The sequence below is a fragment of the Puma concolor genome, chromosome D4 (genome assembly GCF_028749965.1).
Source record: "Puma concolor isolate L17-30 chromosome D4, mPumCon1.1.hap2, whole genome shotgun sequence".
Taxonomy (NCBI): Eukaryota; Metazoa; Chordata; class Mammalia; order Carnivora; family Felidae; genus Puma; species Puma concolor.
In genome coordinates, this window is record NC_141679.1 from 4,725,710 (window position 1) to 4,739,499 (window position 13,790).

A 13,790-nucleotide genomic window follows, 5' to 3' on the forward strand; every position below is an offset into this window, starting at 1 on the left:
GGTCAGCAAATGCTCCTGAGGAGGGACGGGGAAGGTGAGACCAGGTCGGACGAACCAGGTAAAAGTGGGGGGTACGGTGGGGTTGATGGAAGTGTCAGGTGTGGGGGAGGGGCCACTCTGTCGAAAGCATCCTTCCCCAGGTGCCGGCAACCACCCTCAGATTTGCTGGAATCCTGGGGTGAGGCCACCACCGATTTCTTCCGGGCCCGAGGTGTCCAATTTTTCCAGATCTCCTTCACTGGCAACAGATGAACACTCACCCCTGAAGCCACACCCTCCTCAGTTTGCAGACAGCAAAGGAGAATCCGGTGCAGTGATCCAGCCCACATGTGGAGCTCTCAACCAACTCTTCTTGACCCTCCACCATCTAAACCAGGGAGCTCAGCTCTGTCTTCACACTGGAGCCACCTGGGAGCTTACAAGAAGACCCACGGTAACCAGGACCCAGGGAGGGTCTGGACAATGGCATTCGTCAAAAGCTCTAAGTGTGTAGTCAGGACCAGGGACACCTGCTTAAAAATGCAGAGGACAAAGAGAAGCTACGGTTTCTCTTGGGATGAACCAAACCCACCCAAGAACAAAGTCAGCGCAGACCAGAGACAAGCCCAAGATGAAGCATTGTTGGAGGAGAGCATCAGGACTGGAAAGAACGTGTCTGTATGTCCAGCACCAAACCCTGGAGGTTCTGGATGCAAAGGCATACGAAAGCCTCATCTAGCTGGGAATGGACAGGGCAGAATCTCCATGGACGGCACCCTTGCCTTGACATGGGTCTTATATCTGCCTCTACCAGAAGCTTAGAGAGACCAAAACCATAGGTAGATACCATGGTAACTTACTAAACTCATAGTATCCTCCCTAGGTGAGTGCCTAAAACAGCCTTTGGGAAGAAATTAAGACGTCATGGTGAATAGCTGATATCCATGGTATCAATGCTTCTGGAATTTTCTCTAACCTTCCCATACTCTTCCTCCACTGGAAGTGGGGGGGGGGTCCCTTACTCTTCCGGAAACACACCCAGCTGGTCCCTCATCTTGCAGTCAACCAGAACACCCTGTCCTCAGATCTCTGCTGTTTCGCCAGGGTCAAGTCTCTGCCAAAAGGTCATGTCCACAGACGGTGTTCCCCTGGCCGCCCCATCTAAAACAGCCTCTATTCATTTCTAACCTTGCTCCCCAGAGCACCGATCTTGGCCTGATGCTATGGCAGAGTCACATAATGGTTAAATTACGGTAACTGAAATAAGTTAATGAGTTTTGACATCAAGAATAACAAAATGTGACTTTTTTGGGGCATGTTTCTCAACTTCATGGCTACTTCTTGTCCAGATTCAATTTAGAATCATCCCGGTAAGTTTGATTTCAAGCCTGGGGTGTTGATGGAGAAAAGCTCTACGTTTAGAGATGATTTGTATAAAGCCGCCCTCTAGACAACAGGGAGAAAGCATGCTCTACGTCTCAGTCTCGGGCCTTCTCACTCATTTAGGACATCTCTTTGTCATTTTCTTCCTACAGACCTTCACGTGTATTTTTAGGTAGTTTTTTAGGTATCCTGTCACTGGTGGTATCTTTTAGGTAGTTTTTTAGGTATCTTGTCACTGGTGTGTGAATTGTTTTCATTTCTATCTAAGTAGTTTAAAGGAGGCTTAGTGGTTTAAGAAGGCGTGGAGGACAACTTTTAGATTTCTACATCGACTTCCCACTGCTGCTGTAACAAGTTAGCACAGACTTAGTGGGGTAAACCAGCGCCAATTTATTGTTTCACAGTTCTGGAAGTCAGAAGTCCTAACATCGAGGTAGTGACAGGGCTTTGTTCCTTCTGCAGTCTCTGGGAGTCTCTGTCCTTGCTTTTGCAGCGTCTAGAGGCGACACATGCCCTGGCTCGTGGCACTTCCCTTGCGTTTAGCCCCACCTCTGCCCCCATCACCACATCTCCAACTAGTAACTGTCACCGGCCGGCCTGCCTTTATAAGGACCTCTGCGAGTGTAATCACCTGGATGATCCAGGATCATTTCCCATCTCAAAATCCTTAACTTAATCCCATCTGCAAATCCCTGCACCGTGAAAAGTAACGACACGTCACAGGTTCCAGGGGCATCTTTCTCTTCTGTCCACTGTGTATATTTTGCTTTTATCTTGCCCCTTTACTGAACTATCTTACTAGTTCTAACGGTTTCTGAGTCGACTGTCCGTGCAAATCTTTTCCGTGCAAATCTCTTCTTCTTCAAATAGCAATAGTGTGGCCTTTTTGCTTTCAAAATTCCTACCACTCACATCTCCTTTTGCCTAGTTGTTTTGCTCAGTATTATTTTTTAAAATAATTTTTTAGACTTTATTATTTTGAGGGAGAGGGAGAGGGAGAGCGAAAGAGAGAGAGCACACCCGAGGGAGGGGTAGAGAGAGAGGGAGAGAGAGAGAGAATCCCAAGCAAGCTCCATGCTGTCATCATGGGACTCAACTTGGGGCTCGAACTCATGAACCCATGAGATCGTGACCTAAGCTGAAACCAAGAGTCAGATGCTTAACTGACTGAGCCACCCAGGCACCCCCCAATATTAGTTCGTTTTAATTTAACAATTTTAAATACTGAAATGGTACAAACACACAAAACCACAAATATTAATATAATAGATACCTGTGTACACAACATTAACATTTATGCTAACATTTTGCCATAGCTGATTTAGAACACTGTTAAAAAAAATTACACATTCTAGAATGCATCTAAAACCCACATTTCCCTGTTTCTTGAAAACTGGTTATGCACCAGGCCAATGCACATTTCTACTGTTTTATATTTTTAGAAATGTTCCCTGAAAGATCACTTTGTTAGTTTTTTTTCCCCGTTCAAAGTCAGCTTGGGATTTATTTTTGTTGATGCTCATTTATTTTAATGACTGTGTAATATTTCACTGTACAAACCAACCATAGTTTCTTTATCCTTTTCTCAAATGCAGGGCAGTAAATTGTTCCCACATTTTTGTTAGGGCTTAATCACCACCTGTACACACGTCTCATCGTGCACACATACAAGAATTCCTTGAAAGTGTCCACCCGCATGCAAGAGTGCATGTCACGGGGCTTTGAAATCTCTCATTTATGTAAGTCTCAAGGGTTCCCGAAACCACCCGCGTGGTTCACCATCAACGTCAATCGAATTGTTTCCCCTTCAACTATGTCAACATTTGTGTTTAGGGGCCAAAAAACGTTTGCCAACCTGATGAATCTGAAATAGGGCTGTTTCACTCTCCCATCTAAAGAATGTGTCCTGAGATGGGGCTCCTGGGTGGCTCTGTCAGTTAAGCGACTGGCTTTGGCTCAGGTCATGATCTCACGGCCCAGGAGTTGGAGCCCTAGCTGGGCTCTCTGCAGTCAGTGCAGAGCCCATTTTGGATCCTCTGTCTCCCCTCATCTGTCTGCTCCTCCCCGAATAGCATATGTTTGCCTTTTCTCTCAAACATAAATACACATTCAAAAAAAAAAAAAGTAAGAATGTACCATGAGCTGGAGTCTCTTGGAAAGGTTACTGGCCCCTGGCCTCTCCTTCCGCAGCTGTCTGTTCAAACCTTTACACTGTTGCTCTAACTACTGCCATTCATACATTTTCTTTTTCCATTTTTTTTTAATTTATTTATTTTTGACACAGAGAGAGACAGAGCATGAACGGGGGAGGGTCAGACAGAGAGGGAGACACAGAATCGGAAGCAGGCTCCAGGCTCCGAGCCATCAGCCCAGAGCCCGACGCGGGGCTCGAACTCACGGACCGCGAGATCATGACCTGAGCTGAAGTCGGATGCTCAACCGACTGAGCCACCCAGACGCCCCTTTCTTTTTCCATCTCTAATATAAGCATTCAGTGTGCAGATTCCCTTCCACTTCTTCTTCAGCCACCTAATAAGTTATTTAATCTCCATACGGTTGGTCGGCCAGACCCACATATCTTCCAACTTACATTATAATATTTTCTTTTAGCTCCAAGTTATTGAAAGTGTGCCTACCACACTGTTGTCATAGAACCCGGTCTACGTGATGATGATTCTTCGACACCACCGATATTTGCTTTACGGCCTAGCACGGACTCAATACCCAGAGTAGCGTTCCACATTTTACCAGTAAGAATGTGTTTTCTCTAACTGCTCAGTGCAGGGATTTACATACGTGCATTAGATTAAACTTGTTAAGTTTTTCAAAGTGTTAATAGGCTCATCTATTACTTTCGATGACACGTGTGTTCACGGACTCTGTATTTGTCACATGGCTATTAGTAACTCTGTGAAGGTGTGTTTACATATTGGAAACTATGTTACTGGGTGCAATAAACTTCAGGTTTATGGCATCAGCTAGTCTTCATATACTGTCTAATGCTTTTGTCTAAAAGCCCATTTTGTCTGATTTTGAGGTAGGGTACTCTTTTTTTTTTTAATTTTAATTATTTATTTTGAGGAAGAGAGAGACAGAGTGCAAGCCGAGGAGGGAGACACAGAACCCGAAGCAGGCTCCAGGCTCCGCGCTGTCAGCACAGAGCCCGACGTGGGGCTCAAACTCACCAACCGTGAGATCACGACCTGAGCCGGAGTCGGACGCTCAACCGACTGAGCCACCCAGGCACCCCTGATGTAGGGTACTCTTGATTAACATAGTCTTGCACTGTATTTTTAATTTTTAAAACCATTGTTATGAGTATACTTTAGAAACGAATCCTGTAAACAGCATATAATTTAACATGTTAATTGATGAATCTTTACGCATGAACCAGGAGGTTTTTAACTGGCAAGTTTTATTTTGAATGTTTCCATTTTGTATTTTATTTCTCATTTCATTTTCATTTTAATCTGCCTTTCCTGTTTTCTACTTGATTGATTTTTTAAATTTTTCTTTTTCCCCTTTACTTGTCCAAAACATGTAGTCGGCAGCTAACCTACCTATTTTTTACAGGCAGACCTAATTTGGCAAAGTTTCCTCCAAATGCGACCAAATACAAGTGCCATGAAATGCTCAGAGATGCAACCACATGCCCACCCATCAGTTTTGAGTTACTGCTTCCCGGTGTTCAGTCATACTGGATATCTAAGCCCCAGCGGTCGTTATTATTTATGATTTTTACTCTCAGAGTTTATTTAGACTTGCTGACCTGTTAACCAAGTGCTTTTCCTTGCTTATGTGGCTTGTACTTCACCCTTCCTCTGGGCTCAGCTGAGCTCATCCTGAATCGTACTTGGTCTTTGGGTAAAGGACTGAGGTTGTAAACACCCTCGGTCTTGGTCTAAGAGTTACCCACGACTTTCACACTTGAGTAATAGTTTAGCTGGGTATGGAATTCTGGCCTGGCACTTACACTGCCATCTTCTGGCTTCTGAGTTTACTGCAGAAATCAGGCTGGTTCTTGTTCATTTGTGGGTAATCTGATGTTTCCCCTCTTAGGCTGCTTTTCATGTTTCCCCTCTATCTTTGCCAGTCCCACGTATCTCTAGCTGTGGATTTATCTGTATATAGACTTAATGGGCCTCAGTACCATTCCCGATTCCACCAATTCTGTAAAATTCTCCACCAATACCTCATGAAATATCGTTCCTCCATTTCCCTTTATTCCTCCTCTGAAATCTGCTTCTGCATAGATGCCGAATTTCCTCCCATATGTAGTTTCTCCGTGTGCTTCGCTGCTTTGATATTCCCTAGCTCCTTTTAATCTCCAGCTGGGCACCCTCTTGCTCCTTGATCTGCCCATTAAGTTTCTCATTTCTCCGACTACAATTTTTTATTTCTAGACAGCCTCTTTGGTTTTCAAATCCACCACTGCCTTTTCTTCCTTTATTTTTAATCCTTCTGGCTTCCTTGTTTACTAGCTCACCACTCATCCCAAGCCTCTTCGAGTGTGCCTTGTAATTTTCCACTATAGGGTGGGTTTTCTGTGGGAACCCCTTGGGGACTAGGTTCCTGCAACAGTCAATGCCAAGTCTTCGCGTTAACTCTTGGGCCTGGGATTCCCCCCCAACAACATTCCCAGCATGTAAACCGGGTTTCCTGGGGGGTGGGTCCATGTCTTGTTTTTCATGGTAGCGCCTTCCGTGTTCGCCCCCTCGGGCCAGGGCTGAGGCGAGGACTGTAGCCCCTAGGTCTCCTCGCCTGCTGCCAATCGCTTACCTACCATGGTCACTCAGTTCCCTGGACCCCACAGGTTCCTTCCTGGTTTGACGCTGAAACCCAAGGTTCCTGCTGTGGCTGAGCCTTGATGACCGTTCAGAGGCCTTACATAGGGCACAAGAAATGTAAATTCTTTCACTTTCCTGAAGCCAAATTCGATTTCTGTCTCAACCTCTTATTTCTCCTGATTGAAGGAAATGTAATACCTCCAATTCCAAGTGATGTCAGTAAAGCTAAGGAATTTATTCACGTGATCGCAATCAGCATTTTCCCTCTCTTGGCTATTCTCTCCAGTGTCGCATTTGCGTCTGGGGATACTCCTCCAGCCTCAGTGCTTGGAGGATTTGAGGCACCTGCAGAAGCCTTCTGCCTGTCTCCAGCATTTGCCAACTTGTGCACGCCTTACTGGTGTTCCTTCTACTCTGGAGCCCACGGATGTGTCCATAGCCACATGGGGACACGTGTTGGGGAGCCCGCATCATAAGTGCATGACACCTGCAAAACACCACTCTTTGTCTCAGATAAACTAAACCATGGGGACATTCTCCGAGGCTGCAAACAGAGTAGGACCACCTCAAGTGGCTCGTGCCCTGGCAGCCCAGGGCAGCCACAACTCAGCTTCCTCCCTATTCCTGGCTCCTGGTCATGTCTCCATCTCTCTTCGCAAGTGCACGTAAGCAACTACATCTTCTACTAATTTTTATTGAGCACTTGTATGTAATTTAAGCAGGGGGGGGCAAGTTAGTTTGGTCCACCATCGTAACCATCATTAATGCTCTGGAGGCCAAGATCCAAGCCAGAAAGAAAGTTCTCTGAAGAGGAAGCACAGTGTTGTGTTGGCCCCTGGGGTTAGTTCACAGGCTCCCATTTAAACTCCTGGCTTCACTTCCCTTTTGTGCAAAATACGGGGTTTGTACTAATCTTTGCTCAGCTTTCCTCCAGGTCACAAGGCTTCCTTTTAGGACCATTCCAAACCACTCCGGACATGACAGAACAGGCCAGGAGGGGCCAGACCCCGGCGACTGAGAATCTGGCTAACTTGGATCAGTCAGCACCCCACAGTGTTAGAGGCAGAACAGAAGTCTTCCCTTCTAATTATCCAAGAGGGTTTCCCCTCTGCACAGCGGGGGAACTTTAACAACGATGCTAATGGATTCCGCGCCCCTGTTCCCGGGGCCAGCTCTCTGCTCACCCCTAACTCTGGACACCGGACCCGAGTCCAAGCAGGACCGACACGCCAAGGGCAGAGGTAACAGGAGAGCCCGTTACTATGGGCCAGCACTCCCGTCTCACAGTCGGATCAGTGATGGATGGTCTTTTTCTCCCAACTGACCGTCCCCACGTTTTCCCACTCGGTCAAATTACTTAGGTGTTTGAGAAGCGGCCTGTTTACCAGGCCACGCTGACTGGTCTGGGAAGGAGATAAGGAAAGCCTTACGCACCAGGGGTCACAAGGTCACAGGGCTTTGACTGGTGGGAAATACAACAGACAAGCTGCCTGGCAGGGCAGGTGAGGAGGGGACCCTGAGGAGCACACGGAGGACATAAAGCCACTCTTCTCAGGGGAAGTATTTACAGCTCCATAAATCAGCCGGGGGCAGGGGCGAGGGGTCACTCCTCTCAGACGCTCCCGCTGAGCTGTCTAGCAGTCTGCACAGAGCCAGCTGCAGGTTGGGGTGTGGGGGGGAGGATGGCTGAGCAGAGGAGCCACAGGGACAGGATGGGGGGTGGTGAGATGGGCAAAGGTGGGAGTCAGAGAACACAGGAAACAGGAGCAAAGGAACCCGAAGGGCCTGAGAAATGCAGAAAAGTACATGAGCGTTTCTGCGCGTTTGGAGGAGGGTGAACGGTGTCCCCAACGACACGGGTTGGAACCTGTGACCGTGCCCTTATTTGGAAATAGGGTCACTGCCGATGCAATCAGGTTAAGAGGGGATCACATGGGTGGGCCCTAGTCCAATGGCTCTTGTCCTTATCAGAAGAGGGACATGTGGACATGGATGCGCAGAGAAGACCACACGACAAGAGGCAGGGACGGGAGAGACGCGGCCACAAGCCTAGGAAGTCCGCGGGCTGCCGGGCGCCACCAGCGGCTGGGAGAGAAGCCCGGGACACTCTCTCCTTCAGAGACCCCCAAAGGAACAACCCCACCCCACCCCCCGCCCCCGCAGACACCCTGATTTGGGACATCTGACTCCAGAACTGGGAGCCGGTTTCTGTCATTTGAGACACGTAGCCTGTGGTCCTTTGGTAGGACAGCCCTCGGAAGCTACTGCAGAAGGGTAGAGGGACTGAGGAAGGAAGGAGCTGGCCCCACAAGCCTACACCTGCACCGGGCGACACCCACAGACCCACAAAGGGTCAGGGGCACGAACACACACACACACACACACACACACACACACACACACCAGAAGTTCCAGAAACGTACCCAACACATACACTAATCAATCCACATGCCCTACAGGACTCAGGAGCCCAAAGCTCAGGAGACAGAGACAAGAGGGCTCAGGGCCAGGCCAACACTGTGATCTGCGAGCTCTGCTGATTGTTCTGTCCCCTCTGTCCCGGGAGACTTCAGGTCGGCACCGGAGCGCAGCACCTGCAAATAGCAGGGGGCAGCCTGGACTCCTGCCCTGTGATTTAGGATGCCCTTGAGATCACCTACAACTGCAACGTATCCTCAAGCGGGGAGAGCTTGGAATTCTCCTGGGCCCTCAGAAATTATCCGCTTCCCACACACATTCCAAAGTACTGATTTGACAAAACCCCAGACGTGTTGCCTCTCCACTTCAAATACAGCCTTGGAGCACAAGACCAAAGGGTTTCTGGGGCAAACGTATGCTCTTGTAAATGTCACGACAATAACAGTGACAATGACAAAAATGCTAGTGACCTCGCCAGTAAGAAGTAGTGCGTCTAACGCGGCAAGGAATCTAAGCTCCTGGTATATATCCACTCCTGGGTTAGCCCAGCACCGTAACCCAGGAGTCCTAGGCCGGCTTCCGTCCGAACCCTGACGGTCGTTTGGCATGCGAAAACTTCAGGCAAACTTTCCTGGCGTAAATCACGTCTTCTGTGTTTTCTCTCCTACGTAGGCTTTTCGCTTGGGGGTCTTTCTCTGTCGATACCCACCACCAACTATGTATCTGTTAAAAACCGACTGCTGGCAGATGGCAGAGTATATCTGAACACAAATGCTGTCTACGCGTGTGCCTAATTCCCAGGTCCCGGTTTGCTCGGAAGAGACGAAGTGGTTCTCTCACCGGAGGACTGGCCTGCCAGCCATTTCCCCCTGCTGGTGATTTTATAGATGCTGGGGCGTCATAAATGCTAACCGGATTAAAAGAAAGAGCTCATAGAGTCCATTCAGCTACCAATACGTTTTTTTGTATGATTAATCCACATATGGCCAAATAGTGACACTCCCTGGAGTTCAGCAAAAAAAGCACACGGAACAACAAGTGTGGAATGGCCAGGCCAATTCCTTCCATCACGAGCGCGTGACGAGGAGGCCGGGGGAGCAGAAAGGAAAGGCAGAGTGAGTCCCCTGTTGTGCAAGAGCCGTCACCCAGGAAGAAAGAAAATCGCACTGCAGAACCAGAGAATTGGGCTGCAATGACTGGCCGGGGCCATTCGCTAGGATCCTGTCCCCAAGGGGCTGCTGAGGTCTGGACGCCTGGGACTGAGGCACACGTGGATGGTCACACCCGGGAAGAATAACAAACAGCATAGGCCTCCTGCCACTGCTTCCTGGGTGAGTGCCGTGCGCTGAGCCCTCCTGTCCCGCTGGGGGTGCGCCGGCCACAGCGGGATGCTGGAGCCGCATCCGATCCCCGGGTGTCCTCCAGCCACACCAGGCTCACACGGCTGCTCTGAGCAGCTGGCGGCACCCAGGCGGCCCCCACGGGGAGAGAGGCCCAGCTCGCCGTGGCCCCCTGCTTCTTTCCCACGGCCCAGGCACGGCGTGCACACACAGGCCCACACGTGTGCACACACACCCGCTTTGCCAGTGAGCATCTGCAGCTGGTGTTTCTGTGCCCTGGAGAAGCCAAGGCAAGCTTCCAGAAGCCTCGGCACTGCAGACACGAAAGCACGCTCCGTTTTCACACAATCACATGTGGGTTAACAAAAGCAGTCAGGAGGCAGTCGAATCCCAACCAAGCAGAGGGCCTTACAAAGCATGCGGCTGTGGGCTTGAGAAATTGCTCCCAGACCAAGAAGGAGGGCCTGGAATCCCACCCGAGGCACGGGATCTGACTTATCCATGTTTGGAGCTTGTGGCTGGATGCAAATAAAAGTTTCTGTGAACGTTCAGCCTACGGTCGCTTCCGAGCCTTGGTCAGCAAATGCATCTTGCATCCAGGCGGGCCCGAAGGACCTTTCATCTTGCAGCTGTGACAGGCCCTTCTGGCCCCTGGAGACCCCGCACCCTGCACCTGGGGGACAGGTCTGCTGTAAACACGTTGCCCCCTGGGGAGTCTGGAGTCTATGAGGGGAGTGCAGGTTAGAGTTCGACTCGGCCAGCCCCACCTCCCGCCCACCGCCCCCTCACCTCTCTCTTCTCTGCCCCTCACCTCCCTCCCACCGCCCCTCCCATTTCCCGCCCATCACCCTCCAGACTACCAAGGCAATCTTTGCACAGCCATCAGGCTACACCGTGTCCCAGGCCAGAACCTTGCACAGTGGAAGACGGCGCTCAGAATAAAGCAGAACATTCCCCTGCCACCTAAAAAGCTGTGTATGTTCTACCCAGGGCTGCCCAATATAACTTTCCGTGGTGATGGAATGTTCTAGATCTGTGCTGTCCACCGTGGTGGCCTTTAGCACATATGGCCACTGACCACCTAAAATGTAGCTCTGAGAACTAAGGAACTGGACTCTTGATTTTACTTAATTTTAATTGATTTAAATTTGAAGACCCACGCATGGCTTGATGGGCTTGGAACTAGGTCATGTTGGTTTAGTCCCCTGACCCTTCTGACCTCAGCTACCCAACCTTTTCTCTCAGCTGCCTCAGGGCCTTTGCACAGGCACTGCCATGCCTCAGGACTCCCCCGTCTTTGTCAGCTCTTCAGATCTCAGTGTAACATCTCGTCCTATGCCAAGACGCCCTTCCCTTCCTTCCAGATCAACACAGCCCTGTCTCTTCCTTCCAGCTACTCTGTCGAGCATTCAGGATTCTGACTCCCCAGTACGGGGAAACGTCATGAAACAGAGACCACACGGGATGGTGTCGTGCTGTTTGGGTCACCAGCATGTACCTGGGCCTCACACAGCAGGGGCACAAAGAGATGGTCAGGGAATGTGTGTGGACCATCCGGACTGCGGGCTAAGTCAGCCTTCTGAGAAATGTTTCACCAGGCCCAGCATCCAGAGCACAGGCCTTGCCCCCTGGGGACACATCCCTATCCTGCTGGAGGTCTGACCCCTGCAAGCAGCCCGTGTCCCTGTGAGGTCCCATCGAGGTCCACACACCAGGCCCCACCAAGGGCAATCACGGCTCCACACGCCCTTGACTGAAATGACTGGCCTCTAAGCAAACAGCACACACTGGTGAGCGTTCTGGGACGCGGAGGGAGCTCAGCACCCCCGTAGGACCCCGGGAAATCTCTCGGGACCTGCAGGGACAAGCCGGCCCTTCGACTGAGGCCAGCAGACTTGGGTCCTAGCTGCTCAATGCCCAGGAGACCCAGCTGCGGACACACGGAGGGGCGACCTTCCTGAGGGGACACGGGACCCTCAACATACAGCGGGCTAAGAAATGATTATGGATTCCTGGTCTTTGAATAATTAGGAAGAAATCAGGCAGAAGTAGAGCGGATTTTTTTTTTAGCATTCTCATTTTTTTTTTAAAGTTTACTCATTTTATTTTATGGGAGAGAGAGAGCCCGTGTGAGCAGGGGAGGGGCAGAGAGAGAGAGAGAGAGAGGGAACCCCAAGCAGGCTGTGTGCCGTCAGCACAGAGCCCGACGCGGAGCTCAATCCCACCCACCTGGAGATCGTGACCTGAGCCAAAAACCGAAAGCCAGACGCTCAGCATACTGAGCCACCCGGGCGCCCAGAGTGGTCGCTTTAACAGGCAATCGTCGGGCACTGAATTGCGTCTCCCCTGAAACGCACACGTCGAAGCCGGTGCCCAGCGCGATGGCGTTTGAAGGTGGGCCTTCGGGAGGGGTTAGGTTAGATGAGGTCTCGAGGGGTCCCCACGAGGGGGTCGGTGCCCTAAGGGAAGAGGAGCCGGAGTGCTCTCTCCGCCACGTGAGGCCAGAGAGAGGGTGCCATCCGCAAGCCAGGAAGAGAGGCCTCACCCAAACTGACCTGCTGGCGCTCTCACCCTCGCCCCCCAGCCGCCAGGACGCTGGGGAGTGCATTCCTGAGGATGACGCCGCCCGCACGTGGTGCTTCCTTACAGCAGCTGGGCTGGGACGGCGATCAAGGCGACAGGGTGACAAAGGGCTGAGCGGGAGGGCGGCCACCTCCCCGAGGAATCGGGCTGTGTCGGAAGAAACGGGTCCCATCCACTCACGCTACGAACCCAAGATGCCTGCAGAGTGCACCGCGGGAGCAGCGAGCCAGACGGTGACCTGTGGGGGAGGCTGAGGCACGAGACAGACCACCCGCTCCTCCGTGAGCCACCCGCTCAGGCGGGACGCCCACCGGCTCCGGAGGGTTTCAGGGAGGACCCCAGGAGACCGCCACCCGTCAGCAGGTGACGGCGGCCCAGCCAAGAGTGCAGCTCCTAAGGGTCTGCTCAGCCCCACGGGGCTCCCCACAAGGCCCCTTCCCCCCCTCCCGCGACCACCTGCCCGCCACCTGCCAGCCGCCACCTTCTGACCGGCTCGGACCAGCCCTCGATGCCCCCACGGCTGCCGAGGCAGGCACATCGCCACACCCACCAATGGGGCAGCGCCGGGCCACGGGCACCCGCCACCCATCCCAGCAGCCACGCCCCGGGTACAGAAGGCACCCCACGCCTCTCCACGCGGGCCCCTGAGAACGCTTCTGAACACCTGCTTCCAAGAACTCCTCACTCTTTTACCTTTCAGAGTTGGAATAGGGCCGTCCTGTCCATCCAGCTCTCCCAGAGGGTCATTCGGGTCCGGAACCTCCATTTCCCCTGGACAAAAGAAAGAGCACAGCACACACATCCGTGAGGTTTACTGCACGCCCTGTACTCGGCTTCTTGTGCAAGAACAACAGTATTCTAGCAAAACCATCCACTGTGTACAGAAAACCTAGGAGGACAAGGCGCTGTGGGAGCTTCTGGAAGGCTCTGATCTGGCATTGCAGCAGAAGTGATTCTTCACGTTGACCCCCAGGGTGGCAGAACACACAGACGAAGCGCACGTGTGACCGAAGCCCCGAGCGCCATTCAGGGAGGGACAGAGATTCGAACACGGGCTGGCGAAAGAGAACACCTCGGTCACCAGAGTCTGCAGGTGGCCCTCCGGAGGCGGGCCCTGGAGATTGTGAATAAATTCGGAACCGGGGTGTTTCAGGCAGCGCGTTCCCCTCCTGGTCCCCCCGGATTCACTGGCAGCCAGCGGCCAAGGATGGACCTACCTACAGCTGTGAGGACAGAGGTATCTCGTCCTACGGCTCTAGCAACCCACCCTGTAGAGACGGGGTCACAGCAGGCACAACCA

General features: G+C 51.6%; 1 protein-coding gene across 4 annotated transcripts in view; it reads right to left on the reverse strand.

The window, feature by feature from the left end:
• Positions 1 to 13,790, reverse strand: part of ROR2 (ROR family WNT receptor 2) — a 195,767-nt gene that overhangs the window by 32,132 nt on the left and 149,845 nt on the right. For 3 of the 4 annotated variants that reach the window (XM_086684845.1, XM_086684848.1, XM_086684846.1), the window contains exon 2: positions 13,184 to 13,261. The exons of the other annotated variant lie outside the window; for it this stretch is intronic. In XM_086684845.1, the coding sequence (XP_086540971.1) occupies positions 13,184 to 13,261 (78 nt within the window). The remainder of the gene's footprint in view (positions 1 to 13,183; positions 13,262 to 13,790) is intronic. 4 annotated transcript variants of the gene reach the window in all.